The sequence below is a fragment of the Gastrolobium bilobum genome, unplaced genomic scaffold (assembly GCF_033153095.1).
Source record: "Gastrolobium bilobum isolate Gb01-03AN ecotype WA unplaced genomic scaffold, APGP_CSIRO_Gbil_v1 utg72547, whole genome shotgun sequence".
Taxonomy (NCBI): Eukaryota; Viridiplantae; Streptophyta; class Magnoliopsida; order Fabales; family Fabaceae; genus Gastrolobium; species Gastrolobium bilobum.
The window spans coordinates 151,333-171,534 of record NW_026896410.1 but is presented as its reverse complement, the minus strand read 5'-3'; the positions used below and the strand labels follow the sequence as shown (position 1 = coordinate 171,534).

Here is a 20,202-nt window from a genome sequence, read left to right as displayed (position 1 = left end):
CAGATACGCTACCTATAAACTACATCTGCAGATGTAGGCTTCAAACGCAAGAGCTTTCCTTTATTTGCTTGAAGGTTAGCCAGGATATTGGGATCGAAGCATGTAGCAAAACATACCTGGAAAACTTGAAACTTTAGTATTCAACATTCAATGCATATGAAAATCTTGTTAGCAACAAATATCTTGATCTTTATCATGCTCACAAAATTTACATTATTTGCGTTATGCTCTATTGATATATCATCAGACATACAAATTTTCTTTGAGCATAATAAAATATCACCTATTTTGTTACATATTGTTATCCAATTTTTCTAAAGTTGGCATACAAGATCAATATGATAATTATTTTATAATTTATTGGTTGGATTGATGAAAATCACATTCTATAACAGGTTAGCGAATGGTGCAAGCGTGTCAAGTATTACAACATTGTTAATTGGTTAAGTTTAAATTTGAACATCATATCAATTCACGGAGTATCGCTGGTTGGATATTGAATTTAACGATAATCAAGTTCCTAATCAGCAGAAAATGAAGCTAAATTTTTTTTAACATAACTACAAAAAAATTCTTTTAAGATATAGGTGACGAAGTGTGTTAATTTACAGTTTGAGCTTACACTAAAGTATACATAGACTGATCAAGCGCAAAATAATCATGAAACACACAGGAACACCATTCAATGATAAGGGCAACAATAATTTTCGTTTATCATGAGTAAGGATATCATCGCTGACATAATAACCTCTATACGAAATGCTGACATGAATAAAAAAGGAACGGTTCAAATAGCATTTACTAACATTACCGAAAACACTGTGAAAATACTTTTAGGGGAGGGTTTTGTTGAAAACGTCAGAAAACATAGGGAGAGCAACAAATATTTTTTAGTTTTAACTCTATGATATAGAAGCCTTAAGTATAAGCAAAAAATCCTGGCTATCCAAAGCCTGATACCTTACTATTTCTTGCTCGAACAGAAACATGAGATAGGACATCTGGCATATCAGGTGTCAGGACAGCAACTGTACCATCTGGGATTTCTTCCTCTCCTTTCACACTCTTGACTACCAAAATTGTGGGTCGGTCATATGTTTTGTTTTGAACAGAAAGCAGCTCATCCACAACCTCAACATATCCCACGGTTTCAACTGGGCTAATAACCTGCCAGCTGTTCCAGGCCATTAGAATTGCATTAGAAAGTTATTACTGTCAAAACAACTGAATAAAGCTTAGACAGTCTAACATGCTAACTAAGTTATATTGAGAGTGGAACAAGCATGATCAATTCTACCTGCCAAGATTAGCTGTCTTCCGGAGTACAGGATCCAGTCGATTTAGAAGAGTAGACAAAGAAGCAGCAGATCCAGCACGGATAATTTCTTCGGTAAATATTTCCACCTGCAAGAGAAGATTTTCAGTAGAGCAAAAAAAAGGGAAAATAGAAAACAAAATAATATAAAGAGACATACAGCCCATCTGTCCACGCCAAGTAGTGACCCTAGGTATTCTGCCGATGGTTGCAGAATTTGCTGGTATGACTCCGCCTTGTTTGTGAGTGCAAGGCGTGTTCTGTCAAGGACTGATTTTGCATACAATGCCCAATGAGTGTCTTTACTCTTGCACATGCTTAAGGCAAGATCCCATCCCTTCACACAAACAAAAAAGAAATATTAAAGTATGGTGGATATTTTCCGTTGTCAAGACCAACTTGAAATGACTAAACATTATTATTTCACAAGTTGTCATGTACAAAGGGTTATAGTACATATAGAGACCAATGGGCCAAATGGCAATAAGCTTAAATCCTATAATAAGGAAACACTAATTTAACTATCAAAGGAAATACAATAATCATATTAAGGAATAGATATTTATCATTCTTAACTTGTTAGGTAATTCTTGAAATCTATCGGAGGGAAGCCCCTTAGTCAAGACATCAGTTAATTGACCAGAAGAAATATATGGAATAGTGATCACTCTATTATCTAATTTCTATTAAGACTTACATTTGACATGGGACTTGTAGAAATATTCCCAATGGAATAGACAAGGCCGGGGTAGTTAGTAATTGTTGTATATGGCTAGGTAGATAGGTTAGTTAGGTAGTTAGTTCAGGCTTATGTGAGAAGTCTAGAAAGTTGTCTAAAAGGGAGACACCCTCGATCAAGAGATATCTTTGGGGGAAAATGTTTGAATTAGGATAAGAGTGCTCAATTGAAAGGGAGAGCCCGTTCAAAAGAGATTTCATCTCTTGTATGTTTGTTTGCTTTCCATCAATAAAGTTCATTCCTTTCAACCCTTTTCTCTATTGTCTCTACTCCATTACTGCACATTCATACTTCTAGGCTTCCAAAGTCATAACATTTTCTCTTTGATGAAGTCACGGTCGATCTCAATATATTTTGTCCGGTCATGTTAGACAGAATTGTGTGTGATATAGATGGTTGACTTATTATCACAAAGTAGTATTATACGTCCCTCACATCTCACTTTGAGATCATCTAGAATAACTTTTAGCCATAACAATTCACAAAACCTTGGGTCATAGCTTGAAATTGTGCCTCTGTATTGGACATAGCAACCACGATTTGCTTCTTACTTCTCCATGCTACAAGGTTTGAATATGGAAACATGCAATAGCCCGAGAATGACTGTCGAACCACCACAAATTCGGCACAGTCATTATTTGTATACACCTTTAAGGATGGGTTTCCCCCTTTCCGGAATAATAATACGTTGCCTAGAGTAGTCTTAAGGTGCTGGAGAATCCTATCCAGTATTTTTTCCTTGGGTTGTGCATTAACTGACCGACAATACTAATCGCATAAGCTAAATTAGGTCTAATATGATCGACATATATCAATCTTTCCATCAACCGTTGATATTATCCTTTGTCAACTGGATGGCTTTCCTCTTCACTTCTCAATCTATGATTTTGCTCAATTGGAATACTAGTAGATTTACACCAAAGTTTTCCAACTTCCTTAAGGAGCTCAAGGACATACTTCCTTTGACAAATAAAAATACCTTGCTTTGAATAGCCTACCTCTCAACATCAACATCAACAAAATCTTTAACCCAAATTGATTGGGGTCGGTGGAAGATGAACCCAAATAAAAAGCATGAAAAAAAAAAAGATAAAAATAAAATTTTTAAATAATATATATATATAACATTATCCATAAAAAAATAGCAGTAAATAATTAAAAGAAAAAATAAATTAAAATAAAAGGAAAGTAAAGATATATAAGAGAACAAAAAAGAATAAGAAAGTAAAAATAAAAAAAGAAATAGAGGGAAAAAAAGAAAGAGAGAGAGAGAGAGTAAAATAAAGAAAAAGAAAAAGAAATAAATAAGAGAAAAAAAGATTGAAAGGAAAAAGGAAATAGAAGAAAAGAGGGAAAGAAATTTGTTAGAGATATATAAAACCATTAATGTAGCCTCACCCAACAACTTAAGCTTTTGGGTTGAATGGGTTCTTTATATGGTATCAAAGCTACGGTGTCACGGGTTCAATTCTCACCGACCCCCACTTTCTTTTGTGAAATTTCTTAGTACAGGTAGGTGGTTCTGTACATTATCCACTCTTCATGATCAGCGGGCTCTTGTGTGAGGAGACATGTTAGAGAAGTATATAAACCATTTATAGGCCTTTACTTAATAGCTTAAGCTTTTAAGTTGAATTGTTTCTTTACAAAATTTATACCAAAAAAATAAAAGAAGAAGAGAGAGATATTTTTAAATTTATGTATACTAAAAATCCGGTTGCTACTTTGCCACCACCAATTAAATTTAGCTTGCATCTAAAACAAACAATTTTATTAAAGCAGTGGTCAATTCAACTATTTGCTGCTAGTTGAAATGTTTTCCGATGATATATAGACTTTATATGCCTGAGTCTTCATCTTGAAATGATGACAGGACTGATGGGTATGAAATAAAGATGGATATATCACTGTACCTTCCAACAATAGATAAGATCTTCATTGTCATCTGATGAAAGTGCAAGATTTTCAAGCACCATGCTGATGAAGTACATTATTTTCTGCATGATCCATACATCAGCATATCAGATTTTATAACTACGTATATTTTAAGTTCTATTAAAAAGACTGAACCAAAATATATATATATATATATATATATATATATATATCAATGTAAATAAATTCAGTGAGCATAATTTAAGAGAAATTAGGCCCTAAAAACAGGAATCACCTCAGGTCCAGAATTGTTTAATTCTTCGTATCCCCTTTCAACTGCTGTTCTAACCGTAGAATCAAGGGCAACATCCAAAAATAAAAGATCTTTCAGACGACTTTGGGACTTAATGAGAGATGGTCGGAGGTCCTGACGAGCCTCTAGCAAACCCTATAGCAAAAACATGAAAAGGAAATATACATATCAATCAGTATTGGAAAGTCTAGGTATATATGTATAATCAGAGTATGGACAATATATTCCATATCTTAATTTTATTCAAACGACCAGTGTACAATATATAACCAAACCGAAAGCTAAAAATATATATATATATATATATATATTGGACAATCCCTAGAATAATCTGGGAGATCCCTCGAGACTAGGAATAGAAACAAAACAGGAAAAAATTGATCACAATCATAATTTTCATATGTTGTATATCTCGTAATATTCAAGATTGCTTTCCAACACTCTCCCTTCAAGCTGGGTATTTCCAGCTTGCCAACATTAGAGTTAAAGAATCAAAGTCTGATCTCAACAAGGCCTTTGTAAGAATGTTTGCTTCCTGCATTTTAGTTGGGATATAGTGTAATGTGAATATCCTATTTTCAATTTCTGACTTGATAAAGTTTCTGATCCCATCATGTTGAACTGGGTTAAGAACTGGACAGATGGTGGATTTGCTGTCATTTACTGTCATTTAATAGCTTTATAGGTTCTTGTAGCGGAATAAATAAATCTCGTAGTAACCTGTTTATAAAGATCAATTCACAAACCCCGAGCAATTTATTTCTTGCAACAAACATGTACTTCTTGCTCCTCCAAGTCATCACATTCCCTACACTTTTATACAATACCAGGTAGTGGACTTTATAGTTTCCACTAATCCCGCCCAATAAATATCTGCAAAACACACCTCTGTTTATTTTTTGTGAACACTAAATCCCTCTCCAAAAGTGCTTTTGAGATAGCGAAGAATTAGGTTTACAACATCAAGATGTCTTTTCTTTTGAGAGTTCATGAATTGACTTACTATACTAACATTGCAGACAATGTTCGGTCTGGTAAGAGATAACTAAATTAGCTTTTCTACAAACAGATATTTGTCTCTTTCAACAGGAGTGTCATAATTGATAAACTTGTACTTGGATTTCCCGCTGGTCTGCATCCTAGTTTCCTTAACTTTTTTAGAAAATCAAGAGTGTACTTTGTTTAGGAGATGAAGTGCCTTTCTTGCTTTTAGCAATTTCCATTCCAAGAAAGTATTGTAGCCGCCCAAGGTCTTAGACCTTGAATTTTATCAGTAAATAATTTTTTCAAGTCGTAAATTTCTTGAGTGCCATCACCAGTGATCACCATGTCATCCATATACACTTTAAGAATAACTTTTCTACCATCCCTAGATTATTTCACAAAAAAGTTGTGGTCGGCCTAACTTTATGTATAGCTGTTGTTTCATATGGTGTTAAACTTGTGAACCAAGCTCTTGGGGATTGCTTTAATACATACAAGGACTTGTTCAACTTAAATACTGTATCACTATTGTCTCCCGAACCCATGAGGCAGCTTCATGTAAAGGTCCTCTTCCAACTTCCCATTCAAGAAGACATTATTTACATCCATTTGATGTAGTTCCAATTCCTTCCAGATTTGAAGCAATAGAAATAAGAATTCTAATTGCATCGATCTTGGCAACAGGTGCAAAAGTTTCCTTGTAATCTATATCATTAGTTTGGGCATAGCCTTGTGCAACTAGTGTTTCCTTGTATCTATCTTTTTTGGCACCCATCTTTGTCGTAAAGGTCCATTTTCACCCCACAACTTTCTTTCCCTCATGAGGAGTGACAATTTCCCAAGTTTTGTTTTCATTTAACACAACCATTTTCTCTAGAACTACTACTCTCCATTTTTGTCCTCTAGGGCTTCATAGATATTGTTAGGAGTCTGCACATGGTCCAGTTCAGCAAAAAAAACTCTTTACATTGGGGAAAGGTTAGAAAATGATTAATATGGGTCATGGGATGACGCTTGCATGACCTAACTCACTTTCTAGGGGAATGGGCAAGTCAAGATCATCAACTACATTATTAACTGCATCAAGCTCATCAATTGATGGACAGTGGCTCCACTGGGTAGGCACGAACTAGGATTGCCTCTAGTTAGGCTCAAACACAAAGCTAAGGGAAACGAAACAAGAGGCATTCAGTGAAATATGTGTGTTGAGCTTCAATATAAAATCAAAGACGTTGCACCACCTTCCAATCGGCCAACCATCATAGACCTTTCACATGTTTTCTTCTAGTTTGAGGCTTCCAAATGTTGTTCTTAAACTTGGAGAAGAAGTTCTAATTTTTTACTGTGTATAATTGCTTGCCAAGAAATTTTTGGGTCTCTTTCCTTGGTCATGTAATATTCTAACAAGATTTTTAGACCGATGATCATCCAACCATTATGCTGAGTTATCTTCTAGTAATGTTCAATTCTTTGACGTCTTCAACATCCCAGAATTGATTTTTAAGCCATGTTTTATGGAGCCCGCTATTATTATTTAAGTCTTCATATGTAACAAGCTTAAAACTTTCTAAATTTTAGCTTCGGAAGAATTCATAGAATATCTAGAAAATATCTCATAATATCTTTTATGGTAGCTTAAAATATTAGTATCTCATACAATCTTCTACAAAGTGGTTTCCGTATTTCATGATTCGTTTTCTTATTTTATTAAGAATAGGAGTTTAGTATTAGTATAATTTCCTATCACATCAAATCAATATCAATTTTAGGTTATTCATTATCTCATTCTCTCTTTTCTGTCTTCCTTACCTAAATTCTACAACTTCAACACAAACAAAAAATTATTATTGACTATATTAAAGCAGCATAAACCTCAAGGAGCGGTTCAACATTCTTATCTTCAATATGTTCCATGACAAACTGAAGTAATTCCTGCTTGAGACAGATAAAACAAACAACTTTCAGAATTCAGAAGACATAACAGCATCAAAAACTAATTCATAAAAAGTTAGATAACATTACAGGAAAACCAGATGGCAAACCAGACACTGAATTTATCTTCACCCCAACCATGAAGCCCTCACCCTGAGGAACAATAAAGTATAAATTAATAACATGAAGATCACTCAAAATATAAGAACAAGTTGCTCTGGGAAACAAAAGTCTTAATAGTCTTGTTACCTCAGATTTGTAACCCATACAATTAGCAATAGCAGATTCAAGATCTGCACCTGAATGAACTGCCTGCATATGATGTAATCAAACCAAAATCATCACATGGCAAAATATAACCCGCAAGGTGAGCAAAATATGTCAAGGGTACCAGGGTAGGCAACACAGGATTGGACAAAAATTTTCTTAGAAGACCACCAAAAAAAGGAACGGCACATGAAACAAATATTTAAATAATCTGTAGCAGTAATGGGTGCCTATATAATGCAACCTCCCCCTCCCCCCATGCAGCTTATGGTTGGTAACAACAATCTTTATCTGAAACAATTTGAACTTCAATTGGTTGACTTTCTAATGCTACGAGGCATAGATAGTGGCGCATTCCGCCACATTTTTCTCATGATCATATTCCAATGTATACACATCCATATTAGCACAACAATAAAAACCATCACAAAATGAAAAAATATTGAATAGAAGCCAAGAGCATTTACAACTAATGTGAAATAACTAGCTGAAAAAGCAGAAAAAATAATAAGAAAGAAAATTAGATCACAGAATTAAGGCTACATATATGAATCCAACCTTCAAAGTCTTCATGTAGTGTCCCAGATCTCGTAAAAGACCCTCCTTCTGATCACTACTAAATTTTGGTTCAGAATGGATGGCACGGTCATAGCTCAGAAGACGTTCTTTTGTTATTCCGTTGTCATTCAATGTTTTCCAGTAAACACCAATATCAAAGTCACTATTTATATAATCAATTAGTGCCTGGAGAGATTTACCAAAATATCAAAGATGAGGATGATGAGGCAAACCATAAGAATTCCAAAGAGATGAACAACTACATTACCTGACAGATTACAACATCATCAGGACTAGTATTATTGTGTAACTTCTGGTGCCATTCCTCCATTATTCCACCCTTGCAATTATTTTTTCTCTGCAAGTCAAATAGAAATTTTGCATCTAATTTAAGATCAATATATGCGGACAGGAAGGAATATGCAGACACTAAGGAAAAGACAAAAAAAAAAATCATATCTACCTGGATCACAAGGATTTCATCTCGAATCCGCTGTCCCACATCACCTTCACCTCCACGACCAACAGTAGACATGATCATCCTCACAAGTTCCCTATACTGTGGATAACTCATATAAACATTCTCGAGCAAGTCTGTAAGCCTATCCTGTGCTTTACTTATCTCACTGCTCCAATCAGTTACCAATACTCGTCATCAGAACATTATCAAGCACAGACAGAAAGACATATTCATAAAATATATAGCAAATGAATTAGCTTGATCACAAAAGAGAGACAACAAACTAGCCAAATTTAAAGCAGAAATTTAGATATTGTGATTCATAATCTATATTTTCCAGAAGGGTCAAAAATCTTTTTTGTCCAGAAGTGCATAAACCAAGTGATAATAAACATTTTATACGAAGCCTACCGTGGCTTCACATTGTAATTTTTGTTCCATATGAGCTGCCTTGTAGCCATGAATCTCATCCACACCAAAATCCCAGCAAGACCCAATTGACCAGCATTTTTGGCTTGATCTAACAAATCCGATGCAATGTTAAATCTGAGAAAAAAGTGTATGAGTGACCAACCCAGATCCAACTGAACAAAGTAAGATCCCCAATAAATGTTTTTGTGAGCTCATTAAATCATGAATGAAGCTATGTAATATGTTGGTGAAGTTAAATTTTCAACTACCACATCCTGGATTGATTGTAAACAAAATAACAACACACCAAGGAATCCTCAAACATGTGGCATTTTGTTCAGCCAAATGCGTCATGGTTGTTTTTACAGTTCAAAAGGGAAATTAAAAACAAATGTAATTGCCTATTACTTTAATGAGCAATCATGCTAAAAAAACCACCAACAGAGAGCTAGCACTTGATAGGGAACTTACAGTATGATCAGTCTACAAATGAAATTCCCACACACACGGACACTCTTTTTTAATGAGCAATCATGCTAAAAAACCATCAACAGAGAGCAAGCACTTGATAGGGAACTTACAGTATGATCAGACAACAAATGAAATTCCCACACAAACACAAGGGGGGATGAAAATCAAGCTACACACACAGATAGAGAGAGAGAGAGAGAGAGAGAAGGGGGGGGGGGGAATGAAAATCAAGCTCTGTTCAAATTTAATAAAATAACTTAGGTAACTTCCTTTGTTTAGAAAATGCCTGATTATTTCTTTTTATGCATTTCATTCATATCTTCAGGAGGAGAATTATTTATATCTTTGTTCATAAGTTAGAAGCAGGAAGAAAATAGTTAAAGGTAGTAGGTAAAGCTGGCAATTATAGTGAACTGGCTGTACATAGCAGATCCAAAAGACCGTATTGGTGAACCCACAGCAAGCAGTCAGTGAATAGAAGGTGTCCTTTATAGAACAGAAAATCAAATTTAACCAAGCAGTAGGTTAAATATTTCTTTGAGGATATCAATAAAATTAATCATCAGGATAATTTATCATCTCGTAAATATCAATTTCTCCCATGTATTTATGGCCCCAGGAAAAATTGCAGTTTTGGACTATACTGCCACCACTACTCTCATATAACAAAATGGTAAAGTTCCTTCCGTTTAACTAATTCATCCCTTTGGTATTGGCTAACTGATCTTTTACATAGCACACCCAAATCAAGAGCTGATAATTCTAATTAGTAGCTGCACTCAGAAATCTATGACTCTAAAAAAGTATAGAAAAGAACCCACATTCAAAAGCAAACGTCATGATAAGATGAACCAATTATACATTCTATTGGCTAGCAAAATATAAAATTTACAAAAGCTATCAACAAATTAGGTGACCTACTCCTCCATGAAAATTTCATTAGATATCAAAAATTTCATATTAGAAATGATATATCAAAAGTTTAGCTTCAGCAACAAATGCAAGAAGTTTTACATGTTTTATACCAAAAGAATCAGATAACTTACTAGTTCTTCAATCGATTTGTACAAGCATCTACCATTTGACACAATTACTTGGAAACCAAAATCAACAAAATCCAATCACAATCAAGTTATTTCACTTAAACCTCATGAACTTCCGCCTTTTGCAGTTTGATATATGTCTCCAATTTCCAACATCGTGATTCTATAATGATTCCCAAGAAGATAGACCTAAGAGTAATTCCTTCATGGATACCAAAAATAAAATAAAAATGATAATTTCTATTACTTTGGTGATAAATATTTTCAACAAGCCAAGAACAATTTGGTACCTGGGCAGAATGATTAAAGACAGCTCAACTAAACGTTTGATATATACATGCACATAACAAAAAGACATAGAATTTGCAATTCGGCATAGGAGGCTGGTGGCCCAGGAAATTCAATTTGCCTACAACTTTCTGTTGGAGACCCTGGGCCAGTCTGTAAGCACATGTTTTGCCACAAAAGTAATAGCAAATCAACTTTTCTTAGGATCCTGTACGAAAACCTTATTACTAGCATTTGATGACAGATAATAATTAAATAAAGCAGTAAAAGCTTTTGAGGGATTACTCACCGATGCATAAAGGACTTTTGTGCCTCACCTTCCATTTCTGCTATTTTATCCAACAAAAACTTGGCTGTACCTTTGCCATCACCAATATCCTTTCAATGGAAAAAAAATCTTGTCTATTAAAATAACAAGGTGATATAGACCAATATAAGTTGATTAAGAGGAATCACTAGTACAATTTCCGGATGTGTAACCTTTTGTATCTTCTTCTTCCCACCAAATTCAATATAAAAATTTGATCCGTTATTCTTTATCCATTTTTCGCCTGACAAAATGACAAAAGGTATTCCTTTAAAAGTATCATCATCGTCAACCTCTATATCTAAGGACTGGACCTGAAAATTTTATTGACCAATTATTAGATTTTTTAACTAAGATCTCAAAAGGACTGAGAGCATAAAAAATACAACTTCAGATTAATTTTGTAGACACCTCATTAGATGGATGAGATGAAGAACCAACTTGAAACGGTGTTTCAGCAGCCTCCTTCACAGGAACAGATCCAGGGGGCAGAGTGCTTGCAGGTGGTACCTAGGATTGCCATTGTGTTTCGTGTAAATAAAATAGCCACATAGATATACTAGAAACAGAGACATCAATTTTAACATCCAAGGTCTTCATGTCAGTTTTAGAGTTAACAAACAGATACACTCACCAACCACTCTCCTTGTGCTGTTCTAGATAAGGCCCAGTGAAGTGTAACAGGCATTTTAGAGTCTGTAGCCAGGTGAACCTTAATCTTACCAGCATCCTTGGTAACGAGGACCTTAAAGACATTAAAGACTATCAAAATTAGGATCATCACCTAAAGAAGACCCGCTAGCAGAAAGATATGGAAAGGGAAGTAAACATCAATTGATGTAATTGTCTCACCAGAAGATCATTATCAGCAAGCTTGTAAATTGCCTTATTCAAAACAAGACCCTGATCTTGTTCTTCCCTTGCTTTGGCATATTGTTCAATAACTGTCAAGGCCTTTGGAGAATCTATAAATTGTTCAACTATATTTTCAGCAACATTTCTGTTGATAAGTTGTGTCAAATCTCTCTTTTTCCTCTGTATTCTTTCAACGCGAAAGTATTTTTTGGTTTTCAATTGCTTGGCAACTTTTGTTTGTATCTCTCCTTTGGTAATCTTCCTGCGTATCTCGTCCAGAGAAACACCCTTCTCAAGCTCAGCTAACAATTCTTTTCTTGCTTCCTCAAATTCCATCTAAGTTAATCAAGCAATGAGGGCAGAAAAGTCTCATTAGATAGAATGAGTATCTTAATTTTGACAATCTAACAAATTAATACTCAACAGAAAAGGGAAAATTAGAAAGGATATTATAATATTACAAGTTGTTGTTCTGGAGAGTAGTTAGGCTTCCCAGCTTTTTCCCAGCGTATAAAAGCTTGAATCTGTACAAGTTCTTCAGGGATGGTTTTTGTTTCAGAAACAGAAGCCTCCTTTACTACAGCCTCCTTTACATCAGCAGCATTTGTTTTGTTAGTTAACCTTGCACGGAGGTCCGGCACAGAAGTACCCCTAGCTACTTCGTCCAATAGTTCACGTCGAGCAGCTTCATATTCCTCCTAACATAATAAAGGGAAATAGCATCGGTTTGAAGGATTCAAATCAAGAATCGTGCAATTTCTATAATATGGGTTTAAATAAACTCTTTTGCTGATAGGAAAGATTTTTAGAACAAACAAAGTGGGAAATAAGATATCTAGTACTAGACCTTTTTTCTTTTCTCAAGGCAATGGACAAGTCATTGGGATCAGTCTCACAATTATGTAAAGGATTATTCAAATTATTAGAGTCGAGAATATGAGGAGCAGTAATTGCAGTACCTACAGTAGGTTCAAATGATTGAAGTTGCTAATAGACCGATTCGAGTTTTTTCCTCTATGATTTACTAGTTGTGGTGGACCATCCTTGGCCTTAGCTGGTACAAGAGACGACTAAGGTGAGTCACCAGAGAAGATACTAGTTCTTGCACATTATTAGAGTCAGACGAAACTCAACTTCAACTGTGGAAGACACATTTGACAACCCAAGGATCAAATTTGCTACGGTGTTGTGGGTAAACATGGACAAAGGGCATACAGCCAAAGGATTGTAGACTCTACATAACAGGAACAAAAGGAAAGGAGGAATTCACAAGGTGAACAAAACTAACATTACCATGTACTTGAGCTGGAAGTCGATTGATCAAGTAAGTAGTTGTTAAGACAACTTCTTCCCAATATGAATTAGTAACAGACATTTCAAGTAAATGTTGATTCTTTCTTTCAGCAACATTATTTTATTGTGGAGTATCCACACATGAATAATTCCATGTATCTTCAAGAAGGAATAGAAAGGATGGCTGACATACTCTCCACCATGATCAGAGTGCACATGTTTAATAGACTTTACAAACTATGTTTGAACCATACAATAAAGAACAAATAATTGATATACTTTCAATTTATCTTTCATTAGGAAAGACAAAATTACTTGAGTACTCCATCAATAAATAATACAAACCTTTTTTAACTAGAGCTATTAGAAATGGAGGTAAGGCCCAAACATCATAATGAATAAATGCAAAAGGTCCAACACTTATATGAGAGTTTGGAGAAAAGATAACCCAATGATGTTTCGCTAGTTCACATGCATCACTTTGAAAACACTCAACAGACTCTCTTGAAAATAAAGATGAAAACATAGACATTAGCAAAGAAAAAGCAGGGTTGACAAGGCGCATGTTGAAACCAAATTTGTAAATAGCAAAACTGAAATGGTGACAAGTAACTAGTAGCTTTTGACTATGAGTTCCTTCATCAGAGCTATTGAGGATATAACACAACCCTCCTTGCTCTTCCCGTAGTAAAATCCTAAAAAATACAATGAAAGTAAGAGAAAATTACTACACATCTGTTAGAGATATATAAAACCATTAAGGTAGCCTCAACCAACAGCTTAAGCATTTGGGTTGAATTGGTTCTTTATATAGTATCAGAGCCTCAGTGTCATGGGTTCAATCATTAACGCCCCCACTTTCTCTTGTGGAATTTCTTAGCATAAGTAGATGGACTTGTGCATTGTCCACCCTTCAAGCCAGTGGGCTCTTGTGTGAGGGGGCGTGTTAGAGATATATAAAATCATTAAGGTAGTTTCACCCAATAGCTTAAGCTTTTGGGTTGAATTTGTTCTTTATAACATCTTAGGCCTTTGGTAATTTTATGAATGGAGATCAGGTGATTCAAAAGTTTGGGAACATGGAATATATTTTTCAAGTGTAGGAAAGGTTGGATATTGAGAGTACCACAACCAACAACTGAAGTATGTGAACCATCCATCACGATTATAGTATGCTTATTAGAACATGGTTGATAAGACAAAGAAATGTAGAAAATGAAAGACCATATAGTCAGTAGCACGAGAGTCAAAAACTCATGAATCTTCAAATGTATGGCTAGAGAACAAGAGCCAAAGGATTTACTAGGGAGTCAATAAGAGTTCATAGGCATGCCAACTCATCCTTGCTAAGGGCTAGTACCGCATCCGCCATCTTTGTGACCTCGCTTACGGAATCAGACGCGATGGTATGAGGAGTGCTGGATTTCTCATGGGTGATAGAGTGATAGGTCATTGTTTCCTACATATAGGTAGTGGATATTGACTAGAAGGAATGGGATAGAAAGTGTCGGCTCAGGGTTTAGAGTGGTTAAAGTGTGTTGAATTTGGGAGGAGAACCTACAGATGATGTCAATTCGACAAGGCCAAATATAAATAAAGGAGACAGAGACTATTAGAACAACACCAACGGCGGGCAGATGAATCATTACTCATTGCTAAAAGAGAAGGCCTTAGGTTCACGAACATGTAGATGTATTGGCGCATGGAAAGGAGATTGGAGTTGTGTTTCCGATTTATGGACAAACAGTAGACTATGCTCCTTTTGGTGGGGTCAATGGTCGGAAGGAGGTGGTGGATGGCGATGGCAACAACAATCTGAGTTGCCAAGAAGGATATATGCACAATAAATTGGCCACAAGGAAGGCATCAATTGCAATAGAGGCAGACTAAGATTTTTTGCACAAGGAGAATTTCCGAAAGAGAGCTTTGATGCCAAGTAGAAATCTAAAATACTGAATATTTTGATTATTCATGCACAAAGTGTTACAACATATAGATGGACGTGAGCAATTACTTTCCTAATAAAGCTAATTCTAGGTAAACAAATAATAGACAAACCTACCCTATAATCTATCCTAAATCTGTCTTATCAAATCTATCTGTAAAAAGGGAAAAAAGGGGGGAAAATATATAATAATCACATAATTTTTTCATTTATATTTAGAACATCAACCAAGTCACAATACAAGAAGCTTATAGGTTTAGAAAAGCCTTTTTGAAGTCAGAATTTGATTCGAATATCAGCAAGTTGGAATGATTATGTTACGATCCCATTTGCAAGGTATGGAACTTGAAGTCCCACATTGATTATATGGACAACTAATGTGGGATTTATAAGACTTTGGGCACTTTCACCCTTTGAGCTAGCTTTTGGGGTGATGCATCCCAAGGTTCTTATCAGATTAACTTATTAGTATCTTGGTCATCACTTTTAGACCAAAGATCTTGGTAAACTTCAATACTACTTAAGAATAGAAGTAGCACAATACAAGGCCAATATTGTAATTTCACAAAGGAGATATGCTATGGACATTATTGAAGAAACCAGTCTATTGAATGCACAATAAATGGATACTCCTATGAATCCAAATACTAAACTCCTATTAAATCCGGGGGAGCCACTTTTGGATCCAGGAAGATACAAAAGGTTAGTAAAGAAACTGAACTATCTCACAATTACTTTCGTGATTCATATCTTAAAATATATCAAAGGTGCTCTAGAAAGAAGGCCTTATCTATGAAGACAAAGGTCACACTCAAATCGTTGGATACTCTTATGTTGATTGGGTAGGTTCCCTTGCTAATCAAAAGTCCACTTCTTGATACTGCATATTTATAGAACATTTTAAACCACTCCCCGTTAAATCTGACTAGCGAGTGTGGGGTGGAGCCAATCCTTGTACGCATCCTTATCCTTGCATAATTGCAAAGAGGTTGTTTCCTGGATTCGAACCCATGACCTTTCAATCATGAAAAAACAGTTTTATCACTGCTCCGGTCCGCCCCCTTAGCATATTTATCGGGCATAATAGAACATTTTTTAAAAGTAAAATGTGGTGGCGAGATCATGTCCCGAGGAAAAGTATCAAGTCATTGCATCAGCCACTTGCAAACTTATTTGACTAAAACAACTGCTTAGAAAGCTATAGTTTGGAGAGGTTATGCAAATAACACTAGTTTGTGATAACAATGCTACATTGCACATTAGATCCAATCTAGTGTTTTCATTAGAGAGAAAATATTATCCGAAGACATCTCCACTAGCTTTGTTCACTCAAATGATCAACTAGCAGATGTTTTTCACTAAGTCGTTGAAAGGTCCTTGAATAAGTTACATATGCAACAAGCTTGATGCATATGATCTATATGTTCCAGCTTGAGGAGGAGTTTTGAAAATTATAGGTAACTATGTAATAGTATCTTGCTCATTTTGTGAATAAGGTAGTCAGAATCATGTAATTATGATAATTACATGAATAGTGATATTTGTTTTTATTTTGTATTTATTAAGTTTGGCTATGTAATCCATACCTTGTTGTGTATTTGAGACCCGTATTTTACCAAATGCCTCTTGTTTTCTCCTTACTTAATAGGTGGTTTTTCGTTTATAGGCTGAAGTTAAGGAAGAGTTCTCCTTTTTAATACCTTTTTTCTCTCCCGACAGTTTGCTATTCTAGTTTATATATTGTGCAACCTTTCATTCTAAACGAAAATCACACAGAGAGTAATTTTTAGTGCCTCTATTTTCAGTGTCCATGCAAGAGGCATTTACAGGGAAAGTGCATATCGGACAGACACAAAAAATTATCTTCTTACTTATATCATGTTAGAGAAGAAAGAGATGCTGCTTTTGGTAGTTTTATTTTCAATCACAAGTGGAAGTCATACTCTTTCTTCTGACCAATATTTCATGGAAGCTAAAGACAAGAAAACAGATAGTGGGTCTTAAAACCCATTGCAAAGGATCCTAGAACCAACTTAAATAAGGATCAGCACTGGGAATAGAAGTAAAGCTAAAAAATACATATGCCTACATAAGAATAGCATTAATAGGAGACGGGGAAGACAAATCTTTTTCAGAATGCACAATCAAGGACATGTACCCTGGATACAATCCAAAAAAACAAATTTGATATATTCTTTAAAGGCAAAGCAGGGAATCAATGTAGCAATAAAATTGGAGAATAGAACAAATTAAATGGAAAAACAGGGAAATCATAAAAAGAATCATCTGAAAGAAAGAAAGTAGGAAGCCCACTTTAAAATTTACAGCTAAATGCAAGAAGACATGAACACCACTTGATTACTGACCTTCTCTTGCTCTGGGGTGTACATCTGCTTACCCTTTCGTTCCCACCTAATATATGCTTGAATCTGTACAAGGTCTTCAGGGACTGAAACTTGTTGAACTAGCTTATCTTTTACTGGTAACTTGATGTGAAAGTTCGCACCATTGTTTTTAAACCTGTACATAGAAAAAAGCGAAAAACCAAGTTGAATCTTACTATAAAACTGTGAATTGAACGAAGGGGAGAAAAGAAACAAGATTATGAAAAGCACACCACTTATTCTGAGCTTCATCAAGTATGAGGAACTCAATGGCTTGTGCAGCAGGATCATCAATTTCAATTTTAAGGAAGGATCCTGAGCCAGACTAATAACAGAAAAGTAAAAGGAAAAATAATCAAAAAATAATGAAACCTATATTTAAATCAGTCAAGCCAGTTTATTAATATTCCTCGAATCCTTTTTTCTTCTGCAGTAATTATTGGAAACTTACTTTCACAAAAGGAGTTCTAAGAGCTCTGTTCTTATAATTTTTGGTTCCATCTGGGCAACGAGAAGGGAGTACCCACTTCCTAGAAACAATAAATAAGTATAAGGGGAAAAATAAATCTCCTTCAAGTTACAATATAGATTACGGTTTATTCTAAGATAATTCAAATGCCTAAGACATTAGAGGAACATGGAAAGAACTTAAAATAGTACCGAACATACCCTTGGGTATCACGTACAACTCCCCAGTGTAAAAGCAGAGAACCACTACAATTTGAAACCTGAATATCTACTTGTACTGCAGCACCTGGTGCGGAAGAACTAACACCAACCTGCTCCATTGAATACTTGCATCCATTAGCTAATAGATTACTACAATCTCATATTTATCATTCACAAATACAATTCAATATTTTGGGCCAGCCGTATACCTGCAATTCAATATTTCCCTCGAGGTTGAACTTCCCCGAAAGCTACTCCATGGCAAAAAAAATGCAGTCAGTACAGCATTCAAATTCAAGTCAATAAAAATAAACAAGCAAAGACACACATTGAATAATTAATTAAAACTTACTTTTGCTTATATGCGTGCGTGTATCTTATGTAAAGAAACTATTGTAAAAAACTAGCGGTATGAAGCTATTATGAGCAAACCATAGTCACAAGATAAAATGTGCCCAAATAACTAGTAGATATTCAAGCAACAGTAATAATAATAAAATAAAAAAAATTAATCGATTCAAAAGAAACCAAAACGATGTAACGTAACCACGATCAACATGTACCATTGCTTGGAGCATACCTCAGAAGCCGTATTCGTGGTCAACACAGCGCGTGGAATAAACTCGGAATGGCGGTGCTTTCCCATGGCTAATTTCCGTTTCCTCACACACAACCTGTTCCCGCGAGAATTTGTAGAAAGCAAAAGCTTCTTTTCTTTGTTCACACTCACCGCTTGGAATAAAGTGTTGGCCGGTATGGCACAAGAACTAACCTTACTTTGATGCTCCGCAACCGCTTGAGTTTGACAAAGCAGAGTGTGGTTGAAGATGCTGTGGCTCATTTTGGTGGATCCACTTCTTATTCTGCACGAATCGAAGCCTCAGCATCAGCATGCGCTACTCTCAAATTCACGCACAATAAACAAAATATCGAGCTTTGAAGTAACTCAGAAAAAATAATCAAGGTTCCCAAAAATATTGCGATGCGAAAATGATATGCACAAGAAAAGGAAAAGTCAAATTGGTGAAATCGTTTTTGGAAACAGGGAGAGGAACCTTCTTGAATCGGTGAAAGCTGAAACTGGATTCAGTTGGAGCTCCAGAACAGTGTGAGATTGAAATCTCGCGAGAATGGCAATGAAAAAGGAAAAAGGAAAATCTAAGTTGATGAAGGAGAGAACTTCGAACTGTGTTTGTATGATAACGGTTGCTTCACTCATCACTCATGGAACTAATATCAACGTCGACGAATACGTGGCGCAATTTGATTGGAGAAGGCTCAGGCAAAAGAGATTGTCACATGCGTTATGGAATGCAAACCGGCTCGTGTGAGACATTCACGTGGGGTACGTGAGAGCCGATACGATATCTTGGTGATATAATGATATTTAAACCCCCTTCTTCCATAACCGCCCCTGCTTTTCGACTTAACTTCAAAACTACCCTTCATTTTATGATATTTAAATAAAAATACTCTAGTGCAAAAACAAATTATTCATTGAAAAATATTGACTGTTTATAAATATTTTGATAATTTTATGTAGAGATTTGCATTTATCATTTCATATGACAAGAAAATTTTCTACACATATAATATTTTGTGGGATCCATATTTTTTGAAGCAAAAAAAAAAAATTACGGCACGCAAAACGAATCTCTATAACATTAGATAATCATTTTTCCTACAACATAACTCTTATAAAATCATTTTATGTATCTAAAAAAATTATTTACTATTATTACTTACTTAACGAGAATAAGTACAAAATTCTAAGAACAAACAATAACGACTTGTAAATTTTTTACTTAATTAACTAGAGAATATATTTATGGGTTTTATGTTTGTTATGTTAGTTATATGATGTAAAATAATTTTTTTACACACACAATTTTAAGTGGGTCTCATCTTTTAATTTTTCTCTCCTTTCTTCTCTCTCCTCTCTCTTCTCAATTATGTGTGCAGGAAAATTATGTTACATCATGTAACATAGCAAACATAAAACTCTATATTTATCGTATTGTATGTGAGAAAATTTACTAAGAAAAGAGATAAAAAAAAAATTGATTTCATTCATTTTTTGTGTGTTATATGAG

The 20,202-nt window shown here is 35.0% G+C and overlaps 1 protein-coding gene across 1 annotated transcript in view; it reads right to left on the bottom strand.

The window, feature by feature from the left end:
• LOC133299559 (alpha-glucan water dikinase, chloroplastic) overlaps positions 1–19,297 on the bottom strand; it is a 34,887-nt gene extending 15,590 nt beyond the window's left edge. Inside the window, exons 1-26 of the mRNA XM_061499027.1 lie at positions 19,165–19,297; positions 18,690–18,972; positions 18,319–18,360; positions 18,110–18,219; positions 17,892–17,970; positions 17,674–17,765; positions 17,423–17,576; positions 12,280–12,516; positions 11,816–12,154; positions 11,598–11,708; positions 11,375–11,473; positions 11,137–11,277; positions 10,946–11,034; positions 8,855–8,989; positions 8,447–8,609; positions 8,252–8,341; positions 7,984–8,169; positions 7,408–7,470; positions 7,249–7,311; positions 7,099–7,158; positions 4,225–4,377; positions 3,968–4,051; positions 1,476–1,652; positions 1,298–1,404; positions 961–1,174; positions 13–116 (exon numbers count right to left, since the gene is read on the bottom strand). Of these exons, the coding sequence (XP_061355011.1) occupies positions 13–116; positions 961–1,174; positions 1,298–1,404; positions 1,476–1,652; positions 3,968–4,051; positions 4,225–4,377; positions 7,099–7,158; positions 7,249–7,311; positions 7,408–7,470; positions 7,984–8,169; positions 8,252–8,341; positions 8,447–8,609; positions 8,855–8,989; positions 10,946–11,034; positions 11,137–11,277; positions 11,375–11,473; positions 11,598–11,708; positions 11,816–12,154; positions 12,280–12,516; positions 17,423–17,576; positions 17,674–17,765; positions 17,892–17,970; positions 18,110–18,219; positions 18,319–18,360; positions 18,690–18,950 (3,353 nt within the window). The 5' untranslated portion in view covers positions 18,951–18,972; positions 19,165–19,297. The remainder of the gene's footprint in view (positions 1–12; positions 117–960; positions 1,175–1,297; positions 1,405–1,475; positions 1,653–3,967; positions 4,052–4,224; positions 4,378–7,098; positions 7,159–7,248; positions 7,312–7,407; positions 7,471–7,983; positions 8,170–8,251; positions 8,342–8,446; positions 8,610–8,854; positions 8,990–10,945; positions 11,035–11,136; positions 11,278–11,374; positions 11,474–11,597; positions 11,709–11,815; positions 12,155–12,279; positions 12,517–17,422; positions 17,577–17,673; positions 17,766–17,891; positions 17,971–18,109; positions 18,220–18,318; positions 18,361–18,689; positions 18,973–19,164) is intronic.
• Positions 19,298–20,202: the final 905 nt, after the last annotated feature.